This window comes from Protopterus annectens, chromosome 7.part1 (assembly GCF_019279795.1).
Source record: "Protopterus annectens isolate FY-2018-M chromosome 7.part1, PAN1.0, whole genome shotgun sequence".
Taxonomy (NCBI): domain Eukaryota; kingdom Metazoa; phylum Chordata; order Ceratodontiformes; family Protopteridae; genus Protopterus; species Protopterus annectens.
Genome location: NC_056740.1, coordinates 66,247,184 through 66,260,968, shown reverse-complemented (window position 1 = coordinate 66,260,968; position 13,785 = coordinate 66,247,184). Strand labels below are relative to the sequence as shown.

Genomic DNA, 13,785 nt, shown 5'->3' with positions numbered 1-13,785 from the left:
CCTGCTCACTAGGCTGAACAAGGAAAAAGTGACAGTCAGTTGTTTATCAGGTGCCAGAATCCACCACATACACATGCACTAAGGTCACTCCACAACAAGTATAAATATAACTCAGTCATTGTCCATGTGGGTGTGAATGACCTAAGACATACTTCCCTGGACTACATGAAAAGAGATGTGATGGAACTCTCGGATTATGTGGCCCAGGCAGGTATGACCCTAGCCCTGGTTAGTATTCTACTGTCACCTAGAGTTATACCACAGTACGAGCAGAAAATGATTGACTTCAACAATTCGCTAAGTTTCTGGTGTCATTCTAAAGGGATCTAGTATCTGTCTGCCTGGGACGACATGATCGACAGACGTCGATGCTTTGCCAAAGACAGCCTGCATCGGTCAACCCTGGGATTCTGAGTACTGGCAAGGGCTCTTGCCACTCCTATAGTGCCTTTTTTAGACAGTGTTCCAAAGACCAAAATTTCACCATAAACCAATGCAATCTGAGGGCCATGCTGCTCAATGTTCGAAGTCTAAATCTCAAGATGCACTTGCTCGAAACTTTACTCAAAATGGAGAATGTTGACATCTGTGCTGTAACGGAGACCTGGTCTAAACAGGCAGAAAGCACCCCTGCGCTCCCAGACTACAACTCATTCACAGGTTCATAGGTGTGTACTAGGCTAATGGCCCTGGGGCCTTTACAAGCCTAACCCATAGAATTACCCTGACATCGTGCCACCTGACCTTAGTTTCCAGTGCCTCTGTTGAGTAGAGCCACTGGAGTGATCCCCAGGGTGAATTTTCTATTTCCCATCCACTCATCAAGATTTCTCTTGAAGTGAGCCAGTGAGCTTCTCTGTTTGACATGTATGGGAAGTCTATTCCATAGCATGGGCAGTCTCTGGGTTATGAATCTGTCCCTCCAGCATATTTTGTTGTTTGTGGTAATGAGATTGAGGTCTCTGGAGCGTGTGGTGTGGAGGGATTGGGATAACAGAGCTGGGTCAGACATGGCTTTGTAAGTCAAGCAGAGATTACCTCTAAGTAGGCGATATGAGACAGAGAATAGATGGAGTTTTTTTAGTCTGTCCATATAGGACAAATGTTTAAGGTCTAGGATCCTCTTTGTGAGGTACTTTTGTGGCCTCTCCATTTTTTGCAGGTGTTTGGTGAGGTACATGCCAAATGGGGCATTGTAGTCAATGACTGGCCTAATGAGGGAAGAGTAGAGGGAGACAATGACCTCTTTCTTCCTGGATGCAAAACCCTTAGTAATGAGATGTGCCACACAGAAGGACTTTCTGACCACAGTGGCAATGTGGTTGTCAAAAGAGAGGTTGCTGTCAACCTGTGTTCCCAGATCTCTTATAATGCCTTCTGTGTTTAATGGACAACCATCGATGTGGTAATTCATGGGAACTGGGTTTTTCCCAAAGGGGATGACGACACATTTTTTGGCATTGAGCTTGAGGCCATGGTTCTGTCACCAGTTATTGGTCTCATTGAGGCCTTTCTGTAGGATGTCAACATCACTCGGGGAGTTAATAATAGCTCCCAACTTGCAGTCATCTGCAGACTTTGTCAGCCAGAGTCCCTTCATGTTGGCCTGGACTTCAGAGAACTAGATACCAAACAGGAGAGGACCCAGGACCGAACCCTGTGGGACTCCACTCATGACTGGTCGGCAGTCTGATTTGGAGTCAGCTACTTTCACACTGTGGGTCCTACCTGTGAGCCAGTTTTCAACCCACCTAGTGATACAGGGGTTGATGCCTAGCTTAGTGAGTTTTTCTGATTCCTGAGTGGGGAATGGTATCAAAGGCCTTGGCCAGATCCAGGTAGGCTGTATAAACCACCTTGCCTTCATCCACAGCTCTGGTGACTGACTCAAAGAAGTTCACCAAGCTGAGCAGGCAAGACCTACCCTTCACAAAACCAAACTGTTTGAGATCCAGAGTTTTGAGATTCCCTATATCCTTGTTTATTAGGTCCATGATGATGTGTTCCATAGCTTTGCATTTCAGACTCGTCAGGCTAATGGGGCGATAGTTCCCAGGGTCTGTAGTCACTCCTCCTTTGTGGAGAAGGATGACTGTAGCAGTATGCTATTCGGTAGGGAAAAAGCCTGAGGTGAGGCTGTGATTGAACAGGGCAAAAAGGTGAGGTGCCAGTTCATGTAGAACACAGCATGGATATTTTCAGGTCCCATAGAAGCTGTATTCTTGGCCTTGCACACTGCTGTTTTAACCTGTGCAGCAGTAATATTTGGTGACTGGCAATCTACTGGTATTGTGACTGGTCCCTTGGGGGGGGGGGTAAAGTTGGTATTGAATCTGTCAGCCAGTATATTGGAAATATTTGTAGGCTCAGTATAGGAGGTACCATTGTGCAGTAGCTCAAAGCAAATATGGGTATTGCCATGGAGAATCTTTACATAACTACAGAAGGCCTTGTGGTTGTCTTTACTATCTGCTGCAATTCTGTTTTTATAGCTAGCTTTAGAGGATTTGATGAGGGATCTCAACTTTTTGTTGAGGCTGATAAGGGAGTTTTTCCAGTCTTGGGACTTCACTTTATTCTGCATCAGTTTCCTCCTTCTGTTGTAGAGTTTGTTTATGGCAGGGGACCACCAAATTGGCTTTCTTTTTTGGAGGAGAGCGTCTTGGTTCTGTTGGGTATGGCGAGATCCATGCATTTGTATATATGTTCATGCAGTGCATTGGTGTGTAGTTCGGCAGTCATGCAACTGATCTCAATTTGCATGGGTGCTGTGAAGTTAGCCACCTCTGTTTTTAGGAGCCCAAAGTTAGCTTTGGAGAAGTTTTTCATGGTGGTTACTTTTGAGGGCGGGGGTGTGTGGATTTCCAATGTGATTAGTTTGTGGTCGGATCTTATCAGGGAGGAGTTGACTATAGGTGTACAGCAACAGTCGTTCATGTTAGTAATGACCAGGTCAAGGTTGTTGCCTCTAGTGGGGGTAAGAACAAGTTAGTCCAGGGCATTGGAATTAATGAATTCCAGGAAACATTGGGCAAGTGTATTGGTACATGAGTAGTTTTCCAAGTTAATGGAGGGGTAGTTGAAGTCGCCCAGTATGAGTGTGTTAGGTTGGACCCTAATATTCTCCATGTAGAGTGTGAGTCTTAGGACATGGTTGGGAACCTATAGCAGGCTACAACTTCAATCACTGTCTTACCTAATGTTAGCTGCACCTGAAGTATCTCAGATGCGTTATGTTGGGCTACCAGTCTGGAGGTGTGAGCATCCTTTATGAATATGGAAACACCACCACATTTTGAGCTTTGGTCCAAGTTCTGGGGCCAAATGGTGTGGAATGAGTTATAGCCTGGTAGTGCAGGGGTATTTTCTGCTGCCTTGAACCAGGTCTCTGTTACAGCACAAATGTCGATGTTCTCCATTTTAAGGAGTGCTTCGAGTGACTGCATTTTGAGATTTAGATTTCTAGCTTTGAGCAGCATGACCCTCAGATTGCATTTGTTTTGTAGCTGTTATGGTGGTAATTTGGTCTTTGGAACACCGCCTAAAAAAGGCACTATAGGGGTGGCAAGAGCCTTGGCCAGTATCTAGTAGCCCAGGGGTGACAGATGCAGGCCATCTCTGGCAAAGCATTGAGGTCTGTCAAGCATGTCATCCCAGGCAGACAGATACTGGATCCCCTTAGAATGATACCAGAAATGTAGCCAATTGTTGAAATCAATCATTTCAGGTTGTACTGTGGTATCATTCTGGGTGATGGTAGGATGCTGCTCAGGGCTAGGGTCATACCCACCTGGGCTACATAATCTGAGAGCTCCTCCATGTTTCTTTTCATGTAGTCCAGGGAGGTACATGTCAGGTCATTCACACCCACATGTACAATGACAAAGTGATATTTGTACCTGTTGTTGAGGGACCTGAGTGCAGATGTTATGTGGTGGATCCTGCCGCCTGACAGGCAGCTGACTGTTACTTTCTCCTTATTCAACCTAGTGAGTGGGACATCAGTGCGCCTCACTATCGAGTCACCTATGACTAATGTGTTGGGATGCTGTTTTGCCTTAGGGGCTTTGGATGAGGAGCATGCTGTTTAGGAGAGTTACGTGTCTCGTGATTAGTGTTGTGTTGTGGTGCTTGAGTGCATTTCTGCCTTGGAGGTCTCTGCTGTTTGGGTAGATTTTTATTGAGAGCCTCTATGAAGGTGGATGTGTGGTTTGTGTTTTTATGTGAAGACAGTGCAGGTGTGTGTTCTGGAGGGCTATGGATTCCATGTGGTGTGGGTGCAAATGTTGACCTTCTCCTCTTGACCAGTTATTCCAGTCTTGGCGGGAGAGTGGGTGGCTTCCAATTTGGATATATAAGTGCATCTCTCACAAGTCTGAGTGTTGGGAGGTAAGAGGAGAGGGTTGTCAGTGTACATGAGGCAGTTGCTACATTGCCTCAGGATGCCCAAGTTCACCAGGTTAATAGGAGAATGCACAGGGAACTGGCCTTTAAACATGCCTGGAGGGGTGGGCATTAATCATAAGTAGCGGAGTTGTTTCCTTGTAGAACGTTTAGTGCTGGTAGCACTTTTGTGTGCTACAATAATTGCTACTAGAATTCTGGTAAAGTGCTAGACTAATAAACTAGTAAAAGTGCAGGAGAGAAGAGAACTAGTAGATCTAATTGAAAAATTGAATACCAGACTTTGGCACCACTCAGAAGCTTACAATCAGTCCTGGATACAGCAAATTTGTATCTGGACTAGACTAGTTACAGGAAAGGTGGGAAACAAGCACAAATGCAGGCTTTTAAACCAGAAAGTTGAAAGAGATGGATAAACTGCCCAAACGGCCAATAAACTACAATTTCATTCCATAACTTTCACCCCCAGAATGCGGCCAGAAGCTCCAAAGGTGGTGGTGTCTCCATATTCTTAAAGGATACGCACACCTCTAGACTGGTAGTCCAGCATAATGTATCTAAGATACTTCAGGTACAACTAACACTGGGTAAGATGGTGACACAAGTCATAGTCTGCTACAGAACCCCAAACATGTCCCTAGACTCACACGCCAACTTCCTAAGCACCCTGGAATCTATCAAGGTACAACCCAATACTCTCATACTGAGTGACTTCAACTACCCTTCCATCAACTGGGAAAACTATTCAAGTACCAATGTACAGGCCCAATGCTTTCTGGAAGTTATCAATTCCAATGCCCTTGACCAGCTTATTCTGACCCCCCACTAGAGGAAGCAACACCCTCAGCCTAGTTATCACCAGCATGGGAGACTATTGCTCCACACCTATAGTCAATTCCTCCCTGGTTAAATCTGACCACAAACTGATCACCATGGAAATCTCCATCTCACCTACACCCCCCACTAAGGTAGTAAGTTTAAAAAAGCACAGGATCCCAATAAAGGCAGTCCCACTTGTAATTTGTTGTCAATTCTGGTTTATTAAAACACAATTAAAACAGTGGATTAAGCGCTTTCATTTCCTATTCAGGAAACTTCATCAGAATAATAAAATCACATGCAACTATTTAATTTATAGTCAATTAATTACAATTAGTTTCATCCATTAGTTAATTATACTGGTTAAAATACTAGTTAAAGTCATAGTGCAGATACAAGAATACATAATAATAATGACAAGCATGGCTGCTCTGTGTAATAAGGTGTTCTCAAGAACTTCCATATTCATCCTATTCCTAATAACTGTAACCCCCCACTAAGGTGACCACCCTAAAAAAAAACTTCTCTAAAGCCGACTTTGGGCTCCTAAAAGCAGAGGTGGCTAACTTCTCGGCACCCATGCCAATAGAATATAGCTGCATGACTGCTGAATCATTCACCAATGCACTGTAAGTGCATGTACACAAATGCATTTACCTTGCCCTACCAAATAGAGCTAAGACGCTCTTCTCCAAAAAAAGGAAGCCAATCTGGTGGTCACCAGCCATCAGTAAACTCTATAACAGAAGGAAGAAACTGTTGCAGAAAAAAATGAAGTCACAAGACTGGAAAACCTCCCTTATCAGTTTCAACAAAAAGCTGAGATCCCTTATCAAATCCTCTAAAGCCAGCTATGGAGTCAAAATTGCAGCTGACACCAAAAACAACCAGGAAGCCTTCTATAGCCATATCAAAAACCTCAAAGGCAATACCCAGATTTGCTCTGAGTTATTGAATAATGGCATCTCCTATACTGAGCCAACAGATATAGCCAACATACTGGCTGAGAGATTCAGTGCCAACTTTATCCCTCTCTCCCCTATGAAGGGCCCTATCACAATACCAGATGAAAGCCTGGTATCTACCATTTCTGTGGCACAGGTAAAAGCTGCATTGTCCAAAGCCAAGAATACAACATCCATGGGACCTGATAATATCCCTGGCTGCATCCTACATGAGCTACAAAATGAACTGGCACCACACCTGTGTTCCCTGTTCAATCACAGCCTTACCTCAGGCTATGTCCCTAATGAATGGTGCACTGCTACAGTCATCCCACTCCATAAAGAGGGAGCAATTACAGACCCTAAGAACTATCACCCCATTAGTCTGACAAGCCTGGTATGCAAAGCTATGTAGTGCATCACCATGGACCTACTTAACAAAGATATAGGCAATCTCCAAACTCTTGACCCCACACAGTTTGGCTTTGTCAAGAGGGGATCCTGCCTGCTGAACCTGGTTGACTTCTTCAAGGTAGTCACCAAAGCTGTGAATGAGGGTAAGGCAGTGCATACAGCCTACCTTGACCTGGCCAAGGCCTTTGATACCATTCCCACCTCAGGTATCATTGATAATCTCATCAAACTAGGCATCAATCCTTACATCACTAGGTGGGTTGCAAAATGGCTCACAGACAGGACCCCAGAGTGAAAGTTGTGGATTCTAAGTCAGACTGTCAATCAGTCATGAGTGGAGTCCCATGGGGCTTAGTCCTGGGCCCTCTCCTGTTTGGCATCTACTTCTCAGAAGTCCAGACTAACACAGAAGGACTCTAGATGACCAAGTTCGCTGATTACTGCAAGCTAGGAGTCATTATCAACTCCCCAAGTGATGCAGACATCCTACAAAAGGGCCTCTCTGAGACCAATGACTGGTGTCGTAACCATGGCCTGAAGCTTAATGCCAAAAAATGCATTATCATCCCCTTTGGAAAAACCTCAATTCCCATGAATTACCACATTGATGGGAGCCCACTAAGCACTGAAGGGAACATAAGAGATCTGGACACCCAGGTTGACAGCCACATCACCTTCGACCACCACATTGCCACTTTGGTCAGAAAGTCCTTCTACGTGGCACATCTTATAACCAAAGGTTTTGCATCCAGGAAGAAAAGAGGTCATCATCCCTATCTACTCATTCCTCATTAGACCAATCATCGAATATAATGCCCTGTTTGCCCTGTACCTTACCAGACACCTAAAACAGCTGGAGAGGCCACAAAAGTACCTCACAAAAAGAATCCTATGCCTTAAACACATGTCCTACATGGACAGACTCAAGAAACTTCAGCTGTTCTCAGTCTCTTATCATCTACTTAGAGGTGATCTCTGCTTGACTTACAAAGCCATGTCTGATCCAGCCCTATATGAAATGCTACATCTAAAGAAATCCCAATCCCCCCGTGCCACACGCTTCAGAGATCACAACCTCATTACCACAATTAACAGAACATGCTGGAGGGACAGGTTCATTTTCCAAAGACTGCCCATACTCTGGAATCAGCTTCCCATTCATGTCAAGCAGAGCACCTCACTATCCCTCTTCAAGAGAAATCTTGACAAGTAAATGGGTAACAGTTCACTCCAGGGATCATTGCAATTGCACTACTGGATATGGACACTGTGAACTAACATCAGGAGGCACGGTGCCTGGGCAATTTTTTTGGGCTAGGTTTGTAAAGACTCCAGGGTCATTAGCCTAGTACACACCTATGAACCTATGAAAGCAAAAGAAAAGTCAAGGGTGTTAAAAGTACCTACAGATGGTGGAACTTTAAACAGCATTAAATCTTAGGTGTTAACCATGACAAAGTTTATACATATATAAGAAGCATAAAGGAAACACAAGTCTTTTTGAGTAATAAATTGTTAATACTGCTGAATTAATATACCTATAAGAACATTTTCCCTGTGCCTATATATGAACTTACTGTAGTATTAAAACTGAGTCTCCATTGCAGTTTAAGGGCAACTTGGAAAAACTTCTTTGGTGGTGTTATATAAAGACTAACAAGAAAATAAAATGTTAGTAGAATTATTTAACCAATGCTCTGATGACATTTTTTTAAAATAAAGTTTGTAAAAGTTGTTGCATTTAAAAAGCTAAACCTATGACAGAAGAAGTGAAGGTTTGCTGTTGTGTAGGAAGAAAAATTGTTGTCTGCAAATCAGGGGCATATATTGTAAGGTTGTAAATTAACTGTGTTGGGAAATGAGAGGCAAAATAGGTAGTAAGTAAATGATACCTGTGCTTATATCCTGGAAGTTGAATAGATGTTAGGTTTTGCTGAGATACAGTAACATGGGTTCACAAAATAAAGTGCTGCTGGCCAAATAAGACTGGACAGAAATAGTGCTCTGGTAAATGGAATGAAAATTCTTTGCAGCAGGATATGGCTGAGAGGTATGATCAAGTGTATGTTTTGCAGTTCAGTTTTGCTGCTGAGGTTCATACTGACAATGGACTACATCACCAAACAAGTCAGAAGGGACAGATTAACAAATTGCTGTATACAGACAATATGACATTACAAACATATTCTGACAGCAACTTCTGAAAATTATAGAAAACTGCAATGAAAAACTGAAGGCAAAAGGTATGAAACTGAGTGCAGACAAGGCAGAGATTATGGCAGCAAATCAAAGGAACTTGGAAAAAGCTGAAACATTGAGATAGAGTGGAAAATAGTAGATTAGGATAGCAACTTCAGGTATCTGTGAGGTGTGGTTGAGGAGAAGGGGAATGCCAAAGCTAGAACCAGAGAAACTTCAGCAAACCTGCAAAAAATGTCAGGAGTAATGTATGACTGAAGAATGCCAAAGAATCTGAAAAGTAAGGTTTAAAAAATAGTGGTGCAGCCAGTGCTTCTGTATGGCACTGAAACCTGGGCAGTAAAAGCAGAGAAGCTATGGAAACTTGAGATGATGCCAATGAAGTACCTGAGATAGGTAGTAGGATTCATGCTGAGGGACAAAGAAATGTGGACTTTAATTAGCTTAGTGGTTAGAGTAATGGCTTAACATGTAGTAGGTGCACCAAAACATACCTATGAACCTGAAGATGTCCCAATGACAGACAGACTACCTTGGTTTGGTTACATGTGCAAGAAAATTGAAGGTGATTTTGTAAAGCAAATTTGGGAAAGACAACAAGAAGGCAAGAGGAGACGTGTATGTCCAGTTAAGAGATGGATGCTTTTCATAAGAGAAGAACGGTGGCAATTGGTTGTAAGTGTCAAAGAAGTTAGTAGATTGGCACTGAATCGACATAAGTGGGAACAGTTTACACCCAAACCCCATTTAAAATGGAAAAAGGTGATTGATGATGCTCATGATAATAATGACGATGATAGCTGTGGTGGTGATGGCGGTGGTTGTGTAACTATGCAAAGTGAAATCTGATTTGTGAGTCATTACACTGGCTGTGAAGGTCCTATGTGAGTGGGAATGGATGATGCTGAAGGACAGGACTTTGGGCTTAAATTAGTGTGATTTGTTAATAAATCAGAGTTTGTTGACAAAGCAATGGAGCTTATTACAAGAACTATAATGGTGCAGTAAAGGTCTATACAAGAAAAAGAGAAAGTAAATCAGAAAATTTTTAAACACTGTATAGCTCTGCAAGAGAAAGAGCATTAACTGAAAGTGAAGAAATCCTACATTACCCAGGGGCATTATCCTTAAACAGAGAAAATCAATGGTAATGTTGGAGCAGCTGTTTTGTTTTTTTGAAAATGAAAATAAAATGAAAAGAAAGTTTCACAAGGGTGTTGGTTGACCTTGATCAGCAAAAGCAATGGCAGCAATTAAGCAGAGAAATAAATTGTTGACTTTTCCAAAACACTGCATGTACTTTCTGTACAAGTTGGAACATTGAAAAAAAGTTATCTCGTGGCAAACCCTAAATGACAAATAAAGTTGGCATCAGTCACAAATGGGCATTATGTATTTGCAGAGTGAAAATGGAAAATGTGGCAGTGCGTACAAAAAGCTAAGTGCACCCTACTTGGTTTAAAAGTAAATCATCATAATATGCTAGTTGTGAAGGAATTAATAAAAGGACACCATCAATAGACTGAGAACAAAGTCAAAAAACTGTATATTAATTAACCCTTGTTTGCAATAGTCAAGTAGTCTGGGTCATACAATAAAGGAGGTCTGAAATTATAAATGAAAGTAAACAGTTGGCATTGATCAATGAAGAATAAAGAGTACAGAAATGCAATAAAAATTACTTCAGCATACTTGATAACACATCCAGGAACTGGAGAAAATATGCATGAAGAATGAAAATGTTATAAATTTACTGCAGGAAAAAAGAGAGAACGCTGCATTGCAAAATGGGTGATCACCATGATACTGTTCTTGAGCGAACCACTAAGTGTAAAAAAACTTCAGGCGGAAATAAAAATCCAGAGCAAGTATTTAGAAGAACAAACAGTGAATTACAACAATGCTGGACAACTCTTACTTCTGTTTCTAAGCTGTCACAAACCTGCAAAAGAACAACACCACCCTAACCCTGTGAGACTGAGAATGTTGACTAGTACAGGTAACTGTGGAGACTTTCAGAGTCTGAAAGCCATACAAACAACTGAACAAAACTGTACTGAAGGCCAAACTAGAATGACTAATGAGACTATAAAACACATAGTCTCAGAACCTGAAAATGCAGAAATAAAAGCCGAGTCCAACTAAAAGTATACAGAGTACCTCAGACATACATCATGTTGAGTATAGTGCAGTCATCGATTCTAAACCAACAGACCCACCTCTTATGTGAACTGTAAAAGAAAATTCAATAAAACATCCAGAATTGCTGCCAGCACAGATATACAGAAAAGTCAGGCAATGAAAACGGACAGTATACATTAAAGGATAAACCTAGTGAAGACAGTTCTTTACTGCAAATAGCTGCCTGTCATATGATTCAGTTAATATGGTAGAAGACAGTAACAACAAGAATGAGACTGAAACCATTGCTCTAGACATATTAATAAAAGCACTAAGAAATCTGCTGACCCAGGGGAAAACTCCCCATGCAAAAGGGACTGGGTATGGCATGAACAAGCTAACATGTTTTGCCTATTTCTAGCTCAGGCATGTTTTGAGACAGTGTCTGAATAAGAGCAGTACATGGAGGAAAAGAAACCACTTCCCATTAAAGTCTTAAAGTCATAGGCCAGTCAATGTAGGATCTGGCTGAACAATGCTCCTTATCTACACATGTCTGAGCTGGGGGTCATCTGATATAGTCCCCCTGGCAACAACTGTAGAATATGTGAAGATGCAGAATTTGGGCAGTCTGGTAAATGGATTCATGCCTGTCCTGATTAGAGGAAGCCACACCTTCTTTTAGAAAAAAAGGAGAGCCAGAATTACGTGACAGAAAGACAAACACAAGGAGACCAGAGCCTGAGCAGGATAGGCACACAGATTTGGTTTTGCAAAAGAGAGAGAGAGAGAGAGAGAGAGAGAGAGACAGAGAGACAGAGTGACATTGGATGTTTGTCTTTTATGAAGATACACTAATGCCTAAAGTTGGGACACTAGGTCATTTTTATGGTGGTTAGAATCTGTGGAACTGTGCATTAATTGAGTAGCATCCAGTTTAATCTGAAGATTACACTGGAACTTGAACCTGTGGATCTATTGAATTGGTTGCAACATTTGGGCCTGCATCTGGCTTCAGTACTGGACTTGATGAATTCTGCATTATTAGCCTGAATTGAACAGTGAGTTGTTTACCTGAACTGAGCTGTATGTTACTGAATGTTATATGGAAAGTTCTGCTATCAAAAATTTATTTCTGTATGTTTATTTACTGCAAACAAATTGTATTAAATGTAAGTCAAGTTTCTCTAGTATGTTGACTTGCTACTCTTTCTCTGTATCTGTAAATATTTCTATACAAACTACAATAAAGACTCAGCCAAGCTAGAGACATCAGTAAATAATACCTCAAACCTCCTGTAGTGGAGGCCCAAGGGATATATGTAAATGATCTCTTAATGACATAACAGTGTTTCAGCTACATGGCTACTGAATGCCCATGACTTTCACTTTTTAAGCCTTTCTGGGTAAATTCAGGCCAATAAAGCCAAACCCCACTAACAGCAGACATGCCATGTTTCAGACATTTTTTGCTCTTATCAGTGCAGCACTTTAATGTTTATGGGCATCATCAGCTGGATTTAAAGCCATGTGTTTCTAAAGTATAGCTTATACACTTATGCTGCACTGAATTTCAATTCAACTAGTCATCAGGACACTAAATTATCAGCTACAGACCAGTAGCTGTGACCATAACGTCTAATTAAAACTTAAAAAATAATCACCTGTAAGTGAAAGTTGTCACAGCTATTTAATTTAACAAGCACCCCTCAGAGCTTTCCTCCATATTGTGTTAAATACTCTTTCCCAGAAATATTTTACTATGAATTTAAAAAAATCACCTATCTAAAGTCTTTGCTGGGACTGACACCCACTTTTTCTAGCTTGTTTTTCTCTTCCTCTCTCTTTATCCCCTACCTATGAAAATGACTTGGTCCCCCTTCCTCTAACCTGTTGTCTTAATGAAAATGCTATCAGTGTTAATGGCCATTAAGTGTGTAATATGTTAAATGTGTGATGTTACCAGGACTTTAAGTATTCTGCACAGATGCTAACTCAATGTACTTGTGGACATCATGCTGCAGAAGTACGCTGCATGTAAAACCAGTGTATCATGTAACCTCCTGGACTACACTTTATAGATAGGAATTGTCATACCATTTGGTCATTAAAGTCTGCATAAAATGAAATATAAAGCCAGTATCTGAATGTGAATTTTGAGAGACAACAGAGACAGTAAGGCCAGTGTAGCCAATGGAGTAATGTGAATATTACCCTGCATAAACACGAGTTTAATGATATAAACTGAGGAAAAACACAACTGCTATATCCTTCTGACAGAGTACTAGGTATTTTCTAAGTATATTTGTTTAAAGGAGGTTCTGTAAAGCAAATACAAACCAAGCATTTTTACTTCACACTTAAGAAACTAACCTGCAGGTTTTGTACTTGCAGCATGACATGGTTTAATGATTGCACTTCATAGATCACATTTCATTCTTTAATAAGAATTTTTTATTTTATTTTTCAGCTTCATACTGTAATTCCTGTTCCGCTGCTTCATTATCCCAGGACACTGTTACAAACTTTCACTCTTGTGGGCGACGTAAAGAAGGTGGCAAAAGGGATCTCTGGTTAAAACCAAGGGCATTATATGCCATCTCTAAAGAGTGGCCACACTCATTAGTGGACTTGAAAACATATAAGGACACCAAAGTACTGGTGGCAAAATTTTTACAACATTCAAACTGCAACCTACCTCCAGAAGTTCAACATGTAGTGAACACTATTAAGTCTGTTATCAAATCTGATGAAAGACACATGGAAGAAGCCATCTTTAGTGCCAATGTTATTGATCAGGTAAATAATACGTGAATGCTACTCTTGAATTGGTACTTAGATGTTTTGTGTCAATGCTATTTAAACACTTTGATATGATTGATAC

At 41.3% G+C, this 13,785-nt stretch overlaps 1 protein-coding gene across 2 annotated transcripts in view; it reads left to right on the top strand.

Moving 5' to 3' along the window:
* Nucleotides 1-13,785, top strand: part of FAM189A1 (family with sequence similarity 189 member A1) — a 2,511,558-nt gene that overhangs the window by 2,371,041 nt on the left and 126,732 nt on the right. For both annotated transcript variants that reach the window (XM_044078557.1, XM_044078558.1), the window contains one exon: nt 13,372-13,700. In XM_044078557.1, the coding sequence (XP_043934492.1) occupies nt 13,372-13,700 (329 nt within the window). The remainder of the gene's footprint in view (nt 1-13,371; nt 13,701-13,785) is intronic.